Source organism: Dendrobates tinctorius, unplaced genomic scaffold (genome assembly GCF_039654945.1).
Source record: "Dendrobates tinctorius isolate UK_male_01 unplaced genomic scaffold, ASM3965494v1 ptg000114l, whole genome shotgun sequence".
Classification (NCBI taxonomy): Eukaryota; Metazoa; Chordata; class Amphibia; order Anura; family Dendrobatidae; genus Dendrobates; species Dendrobates tinctorius.
This window is the reverse complement of record NW_027361782.1, coordinates 10,556,116-10,572,126: the sequence shown is the minus strand read 5'-3', so window position 1 is coordinate 10,572,126 and position 16,011 is coordinate 10,556,116. Positions and strand designations below refer to the sequence as shown.

At 41.4% G+C, this 16,011-nt stretch overlaps 1 protein-coding gene across 6 annotated transcripts in view; it reads right to left on the bottom strand.

Annotated features, from left to right (window-relative positions):
• The window catches only part of OCRL (OCRL inositol polyphosphate-5-phosphatase), a 54,162-nt gene extending 41,196 nt beyond the window's left edge, over positions 1 to 12,966 (bottom strand). Inside the window, exons 1-4 of one of the 6 annotated variants that reach the window (XM_073589859.1) lie at positions 12,769 to 12,966; positions 4,472 to 4,551; positions 420 to 499; positions 85 to 123 (exon numbers count right to left, since the gene is read on the bottom strand). In XM_073589859.1, the coding sequence (XP_073445960.1) occupies positions 85 to 123; positions 420 to 499; positions 4,472 to 4,551; positions 12,769 to 12,798 (229 nt within the window). In that variant the 5' untranslated portion in view covers positions 12,799 to 12,966. Of the gene's footprint in view, positions 1 to 74; positions 124 to 419; positions 500 to 4,471; positions 4,552 to 12,768 lie in introns of those variants that run through there. The other 5 variants (XM_073589855.1, XM_073589856.1, XM_073589857.1 and 2 more) reach the window with 5 other exon arrangements.
• Between the last annotated feature and the right edge of the window lie 3,045 nt (positions 12,967 to 16,011).

The following is a 16,011-nucleotide window of genomic DNA, read 5'->3' as shown; positions in this document are numbered from 1 at the left end:
GCCCCAATACTTTCGGGGAGCATACAAGCCATGGTTCTCCTAAGGACCGCCCCCACCACCAGGTGTGAGCGTACCGGTACCTACTGTTAGTAGGAATGTCGATGAGAAGAGTCTCCTCCGCTTCTGGAAGATACAAGAAAGAAGAGCAGGTTACAAGGGGTGAAAAGGAAGAGCATGGAGGAGGGGGCAGGAAGCTGCAGAGCAGTGATGTAAGATTTCTAGATTCTCTGTAATTTCGGTCATCAGCGATGTTGGGGGGGAGCAAAGTAAATAACGGGAGATTTGAAGCACAAAAATTAAGAGCGCTGCAGTCCCCATGATAGCCAAAGAGAGGCAGTGGATCGGCGGGTGTCATTCTGAGTACAGTGATGACAGCCCGGACCCCGTTCACATCATCGGACAGATCATGAAGCCTTTACCTTGAACACATTTGAAACCACTCGTTATGGGCAAGATTTCTTCATTGGCTGCAGCTTTACCGGCTGTCCGGATCGTCAACCTCAGAAGAGAAAGCAAGGAGTAAAGCAAGGAGTCCGTCATTGATGACTGAGAAATTACAAGGGGACGCAAGTAACACAACACTAAAGCTAAAAGGATACGCACGCTAAAAACTAAAAACTATGGCCCCAACACATGTACAGAAAAAAAAAAATCCTACTTTCCGATGCTATAGCTCCTGGGAAGATCAATGTGTTTCCATGGGTACAGACTACAACCAAAATACCTGTAGACTGGTCCTGCAACCATATGCTACACTGAAGTTCAATTATACTCCAGAGCTGCACTCACTATTCTGCTGGTGCAGTCACTGTGTACATACATTACATTACTGATCCTGAGTTACATCCTGTATTATACTCCAGAGCTGCACTCACTATTCTGCTGGTGCAGTCACTGTGTACATACATTACATTACTGATCCTGAGTTACATCCTGTATTATACTCCAGAGCTGCACTCACTATTCTGCTGGTGCAGTCACTGTGTGCATACATTACATTACTGATCCTGAGTGACATCCTGACCTGTACAATACTCCACAGCTGCAATCACTATTCTGCTGGTGAAGTCACTGTGCACATATATTACATTATTGATCTTGAGTAACATTGTGTATTATACTCCAGAGCTGCACTCACGATTCTGCTGGTGCAGTCACTGTGTACATACATTACATTACTGATCCTGAGTTACATCCTGTACAATACTCCACAGCTGCACTCACTATTCTGCTGGTGAAGTCACTGTGTACATACATTACTGATCCTGAGTTACATCCTGTATTATACTCCAGAGCTGCATTCACTATTCTGCTCGTGCAGTCACTGTGTGCATACATTACATTACTGATCCTGAGTTACATCCTGTATTATACTCCAGAGCTGCACTCACTATTCTGCTGGTGCAGTCACTGTGTACATACATTACTGATCCCGAGTTACACCCTGTAAAATACTCCACAGCTGCACTCACTATTCTGCTGGTGAAGTCACTGTGTACATACATTACTGATCCTGAGTTACATCCTGTATTATACTCCAGAGCTGCATTCACTATTCTGCTCGTGCAGTCACTGTGTGCATACATTACATTACTGATCCTGAGTTACATCCTGTATTATACTCCAGAGCTGCACTCACTATTCTGCTGGTGCAGTCACTGTGTACGTACATTACTGATCCTGAGTTACACCCTGTAAAATACTCCACAGCTGCACTCACTATTCTGCTGGTGAAGTCACTGTGTACATACATTACATTACTGATCCTGAGTAACATTGTGTATTATACTCCAGAGCTGCACTCACGATTCTGCTCGTGCAGTCACTGTGTACACACATTACTGTACTGATCCTGAGTTACATGCTGTATTATACTCCAGAGCTGCACTCACTATTCTGCTGCTGCAGTCACTGTGTACATACATTACATTCCCGATCCTGAGTTACATCCTGTATTATACTACAGAGCTGCACTCATTATTCTGCTGGTGCAGTCACTGTGTACATACATTACTGATCCTGAGTTACATCCTGTATTATACTCCAGAGCTGCACTCACTATTGTGCTGGTGCAGTCACTGTGTACATACATTACTGTTGTGAGTTCATTTTCCCCTTCGTCTCTGAGGGCTGCTGAACTCCCTATTCTGGTAAAGGAAGGTGATGAGCCTGATTATCAGGCACCTGAGCCTAATGATGATGACTGGCTGAGTGGAGTCACGGACTGGATATAAGGCTGCCGACGCCCTTCTGCCCTGCGGGTGATTTCTCTGTGGACTTCTAGGAGACCAGTCTGATTCCTGCTCCTCTAAAGCTAAGTTTTCTGCTTTGCCTTTTAGCATTTGTGTTTTGCTTTTGTTTGCCTTGCTTTTCTGGATTCTGCCATTCCCTGCTGGGGTGAGCTGAATCTCCTTTTGCCGGTTGCTCTGTCTTCAGAATATTCCTGAGTACTGACAGTCTTTTTGAAGCCTAGCGTCTTCAGAGCCTTTTTCACGGTCAGTCTGTTGGCTCTTATTTTCATAGGGTTTTTCACGGATGGCAGACAGCAGCCTTCCTGTCCTTTCCTATCTAGTTAGCTTGGGCTCCGTCTTTGCTCAGTCTATCTTTCTGTCTGTGTTAGTGTTCTTTCATCTTGCAATTACTCTGATCTGCTCCCTGTCCACATTTTCCGCCAAGGCTTTTGTGGATTCGGGAGCAGCGCTAAACCTAATGGACTTAGATTTTCCTAAACGTTGTGGATTTCCGATGACACCTCTGCAGACGCCTATCCCTTTGAGGGGGATTGATGCTACCCCTTTGGCGAAAAATAAACCTCAGTTTTGGACCCAGGTGGTCATGCGGGTCGCCCCAGAGCATCAAGAAAATTGCAGATTTTTGGTGTTGCAAGAAGAAACACTAACACAGACAGAAAGATAGACTGAGCAAAGACAGGGCCCAAGCTAACTAGATAGGAAAGGACAGGAAGGCTGCTGTCTGCAATCTGTGAAAAACCCTATGAAAATAAGAGCCAACAGACTGACAGTGAAAAAGGCCCTGAAGACGCTAGGCTTCAAAAAGACTATGTCAGTACTCAGGAATATTCTGAAGACAGAGCAACCGGCAAAAGGAGATTCAGCTCACCCCAGCAGGGAATGGCAGAATCCAGAAAAGCAAGGCAAACAAAAGCAAAACACAAATGCTAAAAGGCAAAGCAGAAAACTTAGCTTTAGAGAAGCAGGAATCAGACTGGTCTCCTAGAAGTCCACAGAGAAATCACCCGCAGGGCAGAAGGGCGTCGGCAGCCTTATATCCAGTCCGTGACTCCACTCAGCCAGTCATCATCATTAGGCTCAGGTGCCTGATAATCAGGCTCATCACCTTCCTTTACCAGAATAGGGAGTTCACCAGCCCTCAGAGACGAAGGGGAAAATGAACTCACAACACATTACTGATCCTGAGTTACATCCTGTATTATACTCCATAGCTGCACTCACTATTCTGCTGGTGCAGTCACTGTGTGCATACATTACTGATCCTGAGTTACATCCTGTATTATACTCCAGAGCTGCACTCACTATTCTGCTGGTGCAGTCACTGTGTGCATACATTACATTACTGATCCTGAGTGACATCCTGACCTGTACAATACTCCACAGCTGCACTCACTATTCTGCTGGTGAAGTCACTGTGCACATATATTACATTACTGATCCTGAGTAACATTGTGTATTATACTCCAGAGCTGCACTCACGATTCTGCTGGTGCAGTCACTGTGTACATACATTACATTACTGATCCTGAGTTACATCCTGTACAATATTCCACAGCTGCACTCACTATTCTGCTGGTGAAGTCACTGTGTACATACATTACTGATACTGAGTTACATCCTGTATTATACGCCAGAGCTGCATTCACTATTCTGCTGGTGCAGTCACTGTGCGCATACATTACTGATCCTGAGGTACATCCTGTATTAAACTCCAGAGCTGGACTCACTATTCTGCTGGTGCACTCACTGTGCACATATATTACATTACTGGTCCTGAGTTACATCCTGTATTATACTCCAGAGCTGCACTCACTATTCTGCTGGTGCAGTCACTGTGTACACACATTACTGTACTGATCCTGAGTTACATCCTGTATTATACTCCAGAGCTGCACTCACTATTCTGCTGGTGCAGTCACTGTGTACATACATCACATTACCGATCCTGAGTTACATCCTGTACTACACCCCAGAGCTGCACTCATTATTCTGCTGGTGCAGTCACAGAGGAAAACCTCTATTCAGGCTGCTAGCTTGAAGCACATACTTAGAAATGCAAAGGAAATACAAAATACTGACACAAATAATAATCTTTTTAAAGCCCCCCCCCTCCTTTTCAAATCAATGCCAGCACATGGCTATTAGAGATGTAGCAGAGTCTGGTTTGCTGCCTGAGGACTTCTTTCTGTGGAGCTGTAAAAGCCCTAAAAGACACTTACACATAGTGGCCGTCGCGCCGACACAGGATGAGCAGACACGGCAGCTTCCTCCCTTGTGTGACCTCAGTGCCTTCCACCACATGTGCAGGGAGTCAAGGAAATCTCTACAGATCACAACAGCTCATTAAAGGGTATCTGTCAGCAGGATTCTGCTCTCCCATGCTAGAGCAGCATGATGTCAGGGCAGAGACCCTGATTCCAGCAATGTGTCACTTTTTGTTGCAGGTTTGATAAAATCCCTGTTTTCTCTACTGTAAATCCAGCAGAGCTCAAGAATGCTGAGCTCTGTGCGACTCTGAGATGCACAAGACGCTCTGTATACACGCATGACACACACAGCACGCTCTGCAAACACACACTATATGCACAGTACACACATTATATGCACAAAACACTATATACAGAACACACTATATGCACAGTTCCCTATATACAGTACACACAAGCACTATATGCACAGTACACTAAATACAGTACACATACTATATGCATAGTACACTACATACAGTACACACTATAGGCACAGCACACTATATATACACAGTACACACTATTCACAGTACACTATATACAGTACACACACACTATAGGCACAGTACACTATATACAGTACACACACACACTATAGGCACAGTACACTATATACAGTACACACTATATGCACAGTACACTATATATACACAGTACACACTATAGGCACAGTACACTATATGCAGTACACACACACTATATGCACAGTACACTATATACAGTACACATACTATATGCACAGTACACTACATACAGTACACACACTAGGCACAGTACACTATATGCAGTACACACACTATAGGCACAGTACACTATATGCAGTACACACACTATAGGCACAGTACACTATATGCAGTACACACACACTATAGGCACAGTACACTATATGCAGTACACACACACTATAGGCACAGTACACTATATGCAGTACACACACACTATATGCACAGTACACTATATGCAGTACACACTATAGGCACAGTACACTATATACAGTACACATACTATATGCACAGTACACTATATACAGTACACATACTATATGCACAGTACACTACATACAGTACACACTATAGGCACAGTGCACTATATACAGTACACACTGTAGGCACAGTGCACTATATACAGTACACACTGTAGGCACAGTACACTATGTACAGTACACTATATTCACAATACACTATATACAGTACACACTATAGGCACAGAACAGTATGCACTACACACACTAGGCACAGTACACTATATACAGTACACACACACACTATAGGCACAGTGCACTATATACAGTATGTACACACTATAGGCACAGTACACACACTGTAGGTACAGTACACTATGTACAGTACACACAATATGCACAGTACACTATATATACAGTACACACTATATTCACAATACACTATATACAGTACACACTATAGGCACAGTATACTATATGCAGTACACACACTATAGGCACAGTACACTATACGCAGTACACACACTATATGATCAGTACACTATATACAGCACACACTATATGCACAGTACACTATATGCAGGACACACTATGCACAGTACACTATATACAGTACACACTATATTCACAATACACTATATACAGTACACACACTATAGGCACAGTATACTATATGCAGTACACACTATAGGCACAGTACACTATACGAGGTACACACACTATATGATCAGTACACTATATACAGTACACACTATATGCACAGTACACCATATGCAGGACACACACTATGCACAGTACACACTATATGCACAGCACACTATATACAGTACAGTTGTGGCCAAAAGTATTGACACCCCTGCAATTCTGTCAGATAATACTCAGTTTCTTCCTGACAATGATTGCAAACACAAATTCTTTGGTATTATCTTCATTTAATTTGTCTTAAATGAAAAAACACAAAAGAGAATGAAGCAAAAAGCAAAACATTGATCATTTCACACAAAACTCCAAAAATGGGCCAGACAAAAGTATTGGCACCCTCAGCCTAATACTTGGTTGCACAACCTTTAGCCAAAATAACTGCGACCAACCGCTTCCGGTAACCATCAATGAGTTTCTTACAATGCTCTGCTGGAATTTTAGACCATTCTTCTTTGGCAAACTGCTCCAGGTCCCTGATATTTGAAGGGTGCCTTCTCCAAACTGCCATTTTTAGACCTCTCCACAGGTGTTCTATGGGATTCACGTCTGGACTCATTGCTGGCCACCTTAGAAGTCTCCAGTGCTTTCCCTCAAACCATTTTCTAGTGCTTTTTGAAGTGTGTTTTGGGTCATTGTCCTGCTGGAAGACCCATGACCTCTGAGGGAGACCCAGCTTTCTCACACTGGGCCCTATTTTATGCTGCAAAATTTGTTGGTAGTCTTCAGACTTCATAATGCCATGTACATCGTCAAGCAGTCCAGTGCCAGAGGCAGCAAAGCAACCTCAAAACATCAGGGAACCTCCGCCTTGTTTGACTGAATGGACCAGGTTTTTTTCTTTGAATGCCTATTTTTTTCTCCTGTAAACTCTATGTTGATGCCTTTGCCCAAAAAGCTCTACTTTTGTCTCATCTGACCAGAGAACATTCTACCAAAATGTTTTAGGCTTTTTCAGGTAAGTTTTGGCAAACTTCATCCTGGCTTTTTTATGTCTCGGGGTAAGAAGTGGGGTCTTCCTGGGTCTCCTACCATTCAGTCCCTTTTCATTCAGACGCCGACGGATAGTACGGGTTGACACTGTTGTACCCTCGGGCTGCAGGGCAGCTTCAACTTGTTTGGATGTTAGTGGAGGTTCTTTATCCAACATCCGCACAATCTTGCGTTGAAATCTCTTGTCAATTTTTCTTTTCCGTCCACATCTAGGGAGGTTAGCCATAGTGCCATGGGCTTTAAACTTCTTGATAACACTGCACACGGTAGACACAGGAACATTCAGGTCTTTGGAAATGGACTTGTAGCCTTGAGATTGCTCATGCTTCCTCACAATTTGGTTTCTCAAGTCCTCAGACAGCTCTTCGGTCTTCTTTCTTTTCTCCATGCTCAATGTGGTACACACAAGGACACAGGACAGAGGTTGAGTCAACTTTAATCCATGTCAACTGGCTGCAAGTGTGATTTAGTTATTGCCAATACCTGTTAGGTGCCACAGGTAAGTTACAGGTGCTGTTAATTACACAAATTAGAGAAGCATCACATGATTTTTCGAACAGTGCCAATACTTTTGTCCACCCTCTTTTTTATGTTTGGTGTGGAATTATATCCAATTTGGCTTTAGGACAATTCTTTTTGTGTTTTTTCATTTAAGACAAATTAAATGAAGATAATAATACCAAAGAATTTGTGTTTGCAATCATTTTCAGGAAGAAACTGAGTATTATCTGATAGAATTGCAGGGGTGCCAATACTTTTGGCCACAACTGTACACACTAAATTCACAGTACACACACTATATATATGCACAGTACACTATATACAGTACACACACTATATATATGCACAGTACACTATATACAGTACACACACTATATATATGCACAGTACACTATATACAGTACACACACTATATATATGCACAGTACACTATATACAGTACACACACTATATATATGCACAGTACACTATATACAGTACACACACACACTATATGCACAGTACACTATATACAGTACACACACACACTATATGCACAGTACACTATATACAGTACACACACACACTATATGCACAGTACACTATATACAGTACACACACACACTATATGCACAGTACACTATATACAGTACACACACACACTATATGCACAGTACACTATATACAGTACACACACACACTATATGCACAATACACTATATACAGTACACACACACACTATATGCACAATACACTATATACAGTACACACACACACTATATGCACAATACACTATATACAGTACACACACACACTATATGCACAATACACTATATACAGTACACACACACACTATATGCACAATACACTATATACAGTACACACACACACTATATGCACAATACACTATATACAGTACACACACACACTATATGCACAATACACTATATACAGTACACACACACACTATATGCACAATACACTATATACAGTACACACACACACTATATGCACAATACACTATATACAGTACACACACACACTATATGCACAATACACTATATACAGTACACACACACACTATATGCACAATACACTATATACAGTACACACACACTATATGCACAATACACTATATACAGTACACACACACTATATGCACAATACACTATATACAGTACACACACACTATATGCACAATACACTATATACAGTACACACACACTATATGCACAATACACTATATACAGTACACACACACTATATGCACAATACACTATATACAGTACACACACACTATATGCACAATACACTATATACAGTACACACACACTATATGCACAATACACTATATACAGTACACACACACTATATGCACAATACACTATATACAGTACACACACACTATATGCACAATACACTATATACAGTACACACACACTATATGCACAATACACTATATACAGTACACACACACTATATGCACAATACACTATATACAGTACACACACACTATATGCACAATACACTATATACAGTACACACACACTATATGCACAATACACTATATACAGTACACACACACTATATGCACAATACACTATATACAGTACACACACACTATATGCACAATACACTATATACAGTACACACACACTATATGCACAATACACTATATACAGTACACACACACTATATGCACAATACACTATATACAGTACACACACACTATATGCACAATACACTATATACAGTACACACACACTATATGCACAATACACTATATACAGTACACACACACTATATGCACAATACACTATATACAGTACACACACACTATATGCACAATACACTATATACAGTACACACACACTATATGCACAATACACTATATACAGTACACACACACTATATGCACAATACACTATATACAGTACACACACACTATATGCACAATACACTATATACAGTACACACACACTATATGCACAATACACTATATACACTACACACACACTAGGCACAGTACACTATATACACTACACACTATATGCTCAGTACACTATATACAGTACAGTATATACAGTACACACATTATACACTATGCTGTATATACAGTACACTGCACACACACTATATGCACAGTACACTATATACAGTACACTATATACAGTACAGTATATACAGTACACACATTATACACTATGCTGTATATACAGTACACTGCACACACACTATATGCACAGTACACTATATACACTACACACTATATGCTCAGTACACTATATACAGTACACACATTATACACTATGCTGTATATACAGTACACTGCACACACACTATATGCACAGTACACTATATACACTACACTATGCACAGTACACTATATACACTACATGCTCAGTACACTATATACAGTACAGTATATACAGTACACACATTATACACTATGCTGTATATACAGTACACTGCACACACACTATATGCACAGTACACTATATACAGTACACACATTATACACTATGCTGTATATACAGTACACTGCACACACACTATATGCACAGTACACTATATACAGTACACTATGCACAGTACACTATATACAGTACACACTATATGCTCAGTACACTATATACAGTACAGTATATACAGTACACACATTATACACTATGCTGTATATACAGTACACTGCACACACACTATATGCACAGTACACTATATACAGTACACACACACTATATGCACAATACACTATATACAGTACACACACACTATATGCACAATACACTATATACAGTACACACACACTATATGCACAATACACTATATACAGTACACACACACTATATGCACAATACACTATATACAGTACACACACACTATATGCACAATACACTATATACAGTACACACACACACTATATGCACAATACACTATATACAGTACACACACACTATATGCACAATACACTATATACAGTACACACACACTATATGCACAATACACTATATACAGTACACACACACTATATGCACAATACACTATATACAGTACACACACACTATATGCACAATACACTATATACAGTACACACACACTATATGCACAATACACTATATACAGTACACACACACTATATGCACAATACACTATATACAGTACACACACACTATATGCACAATACACTATATACAGTACACACACACTATATGCACAATACACTATATACAGTACACACACACTATATGCACAATACACTATATACAGTACACACACACTATATGCACAATACACTATATACAGTACACACACACTATATGCACAATACACTATATACAGTACACACACACTATATGCACAATACACTATATACAGTACACACACACTATATGCACAATACACTATATACAGTACACACACACTATATGCACAATACACTATATACAGTACACACACACTATATGCACAATACACTATATACAGTACACACACACTATATGCACAATACACTATATACAGTACACACACACTATATGCACAATACACTATATACAGTACACACACACTATATGCACAATACACTATATACAGTACACACACACTATATGCACAATACACTATATACAGTACACACACACTATATGCACAATACACTATATACAGTACACACACACTATATGCACAATACACTATATACACTACACACACACTAGGCACAGTACACTATATACACTACACACTATATGCTCAGTACACTATATACAGTACAGTATATACAGTACACACATTATACACTATGCTGTATATACAGTACACTGCACACACACTATATGCACAGTACACTATATACAGTACACTATATACAGTACAGTATATACAGTACACACATTATACACTATGCTGTATATACAGTACACTGCACACACACTATATGCACAGTACACTATATACACTACACACTATATGCTCAGTACACTATATACAGTACACACATTATACACTATGCTGTATATACAGTACACTGCACACACACTATATGCACAGTACACTATATACACTACACTATGCACAGTACACTATATACACTACATGCTCAGTACACTATATACAGTACAGTATATACAGTACACACATTATACACTATGCTGTATATACAGTACACTGCACACACACTATATGCACAGTACACTATATACACTACATGCTCAGTACACTATATACAGTACACACATTATACACTATGCTGTATATACAGTACACTGCACACACACTATATGCACAGTACACTATATACAGTACACACATTATACACTATGCTGTATATACAGTACACTGCACACACACTATATGCACAGTACACTATATACAGTACACACATTATACACTATGCTGTATATACAGTACACTGCACACACACTATATGCACAGTACACTATATACAGTACACACATTATACACTATGCTGTATATACAGTACACTGCACACACACTATATGCACAGTACACTATATACAGTACACTATGCACAGTACACTATATACAGTACACACTATATGCTCAGTACACTATATACAGTACACACATTATACACTATGCTGTATATACAGTACACTGCACACACACTATATGCACAGTACACTATATACAGTACACACATTATACACTATGCTGTATATACAGTACACTGCACACACACTATATGCACAGTACACTATATACAGTACACTATGCACAGTACACTATATACAGTACACACTATATGCTCAGTACACTATATACAGTACAGTATATACAGTACACACATTATACACTATGCTGTATATACAGTACACTGCACACACACTATATGCACAGTACACCCTGTGCAGGACACTATACACAGTTCACACTATACACTGTATAGACTGTACCCACAGCACAGGTCACACACAGTGGATACACCTGGCTGTCAGTCCCGGGCCGTGCTGACGTCAGATTCCAATAACCGGTTCCCCAAAGACACCGGACACCGCGATAGGAGGAGACATCGCCTGCAGTGTTCCCGGGGGGTTACAGGTGGTGTGCGGGGCACCGCTCCGGACCCGGTATGTACATACACACACGGCCCTTCTCCCCCACACGATATGAAGGATACCGAGTCTCCCACGGGCCGCGGCCGCTCCATGTCTCCGGTCTCCTCCCGTCAGGCCTGCCGCTCCCGCCTCACAGCCCCGCCTCCTCCATCGTCATTACGTACGTCTGAAGACGCTGCAGGCACCTTGTGGTAGAGAAAGCTCACTGCGCTGATATCTGACGTCATTCTGTCACGAACGCCAGCCTCCCTGTATCACGTGACTTGTTGCTCCGGTAACGTGGTGGTGGCGGCTGCTGTGAAGCTACAACTTCCAGTATGGCGGCCAGTCAGCGCCCGGGACTCTCATGCCCGTGTCCTCACTGTTTGGGATTTTCTCTCTTTTTGTGCCTCCTGTTATTGGCCTCATTGGTCAAACATTCTTTCTTCAGGCTCATGCATTGTAGGTACAGATCCCTATAGAGAGGTCACACGGTGAGGGCTAGGACTGATGTCACCTGCTGGACAAGATGGCCAGGCCTTTCTGAGCTGGTGGCCTCTCACAGACTTGGGCTATGTGCACACATAGTTTTTTGTCTCTGCGGATTTTGTAGAGAAAACTGCAGGAAATCGGCAGGACAAAGTGCTGCGGTTTTTCTGCGGTTTAGCTCTGCGGTTTTACACCTCATAATGGATGAGGTGTAAAACTGCAGCGTTTCTGCACCAAACAATTGACATGCTGCATTTTGAAAACCGCAGCAAAACCGCACGGAAAAAAACGCAGCATGTGCACAGCTTTTTTTTATTTCCATAGGAAATAACGGTACCGTACAACGCAGCAGAATCTGCTGCGTTTCTGCAGAGCCAAAAATGCTGCGGAAACGCAGCAGAAACCGCAAAGTGTGCACATACCCTTAGGTTGTGTTCACACACAGCGTTTTTTAGCGGTATTTTTAGCGGTTTTTCCAATAAAACCGCTAAAAATAAGCTTCCCATTCATTTCTATGCATTTTGCACTTTTTGTGCATACTTATGCGTTTTTTACTGTGTAAAAAACGCTTCATGCTCATTAATTTCGCGGATTTTTCTGCGTTGCTAGCTATTTCTATGTGTCTTGAAAACGCGTGGGAAAAAAACGCATAAAAAACGCGCATTTTTTGCGCAAAAAACGCGCGGTTTCTGGGAAGGGAGTCAGGTTTTTCAGCAGAAATTTTCTGCTACGTGTGCACATAGCCTTAAAGGGAATCTGTCACCCTTTTTTTGGCCTTTCAGCTGCCGGCATAGGCATCGGAGGCTTATAATGCTGTAGATAAGCCCCCAATGTAACCTGAAAGAGAAGAAAACACGTTATATTATGCTCACCGAGGTGGGTGGTCCGGTCCGGTGGGTGTCGCCGTCCCGTCCGGCGTCAGGAGAGGGCCGGCGCCTGCGCCGGAGCCATTTCAGGATGGGAGAAGAGGACGTCATCACATGAAGAAGGGAGGCGCCGGACCGCAACACCCATCGGACCGGACCGCCCACCTCGGTGAGTATAATATAACGTGTTTTTCTTCTCTTTCAGGTTACATCGGGGGCTTATCTACAGCATTACAGAAAGCTGTAGATAAGCCCCCGATGTCTATGCCGGCAGCTAATAAGGGATAAAAAGGGTGACAGATTCCCTTTAAGGCCTCTTTCACACTTCAGTCTTTTGCCGTCAGTCCAAATCCGTCGTTGCGACGGAACAACAGATCTTTCGATAATAGTGAAAAAATGGATCCGATTCATCAGTCGCATCCGTTTTTTTCATCCATTTCTTCCGTTTTTTCGAGTGATCCGTTTTTCCAGAAGCCAGATGGGAGGCTCCCAAAACGTGACTGGCTACTGGAAATGACTGGAAACGTATATCTTGAGTGTTTGACCAACCCATCTGTGAAAGGTTGTAGAGCAAGTGGCAGAGATGTTCTGGTGAACATTGTGAGCATATATGCGGATTTTGCTTTTGAGGCCAATCAGTTGGCAGTGATTGTTCGTGATAAGGAGGAAGACGCAAGACAACGCATCCTGCGTCAGCGGCGGCAGAGACGTCTTTGGATCCATCCGATCAATGCAAGGCGAATGACACGTGGGGTCTATTCAAAGCTCTATATGGAGTTGAGGCAAAATCCTGAAAAGTTCTTCCGATATTTACGCATGAGACCTGAACACTCTGACATTTTGTTGGAACGGGTTGCAGAACGAATCAGGAGAAAGGACACCTATTTGCGCTTTTCCATATCACCGGCGGAGCGTCTGATGGTGACTCTTCGGAAGCCTTTAGTTTGGTTTTTTATGCGTTCTAATTCAGCAGACTTCTAACTGTCATGTTGTTGCTGGTAGTTTGTATTAATTATTGTCTTTGTCTTTTTGAACAGATTCCTTGCAACTGGCGAGTCCTTTTCCTCCCTCCATTATCAATACCGGCTTGCAATTTCGACAATCTCAGGGTTAGTAAAACAGACCTGCCGGTCATTGTGGGATTGTTTACAGGAGGACTACATCCCACCTCCCAACACAGGAGAGGTGGCTGGAGGTTGCCGATAATTTTCAAGAGATATGCCAGTTTCCAAATTGCTTAGGTGCAGTGGATGGGTGTATTGCCAACTGTTTAGCAATAAGGTTCGGATATGGCTTTAAAGAAGGCACCACTTGGATATGACAGAATTTTATTATACAGTGATTAATTTAAATGATAAAACACCAAATTAATGGAATGGCAGATATAATATTACCGTTTTGTTAATTAATTTCATGTGAATCATACAATTATTATGAATTATAGTACATAGAGAAATAAGCATCCATACATTACCAAGTAGTATTGCAACATCACTTCTCCACTGGAGGGACCACAGTGTCAATGAGAAGGAAAAACTCTGGTCTTTTCATCACAGAAACCGTGCACCCACGATACCTTCTGGAAATGTCCCTCCCTCACTGAACCGAGTCCACCTTTTTATACACAACACTCCCACATTACAACTGTGCAGTATGTTTAGTCTGCATCAGAATCTTGAATCTTCACAGTACGTTGTCTTGATAACAGCACAAGACTTCAAGGTCTGTTTGTTATAGACTGCTACAATCTTAGTTTGTTTGCACCAACCAGAGATTCGTTTGCCATTAGCATGTCTCTTAACAATAGCACAATGCATCAGGGTTGTTTTGCTACTGATTATAACCCAGGCTCTGTTTGCCTCTGGTCAACTTGTCAAAGTTGTCTATCACTGTTCAAAGTTCAACATATGTTGCTTATTACAAAGTTAACTCTTCATGCTCATAGCATAACGCTCTAAGATGGTAATATAT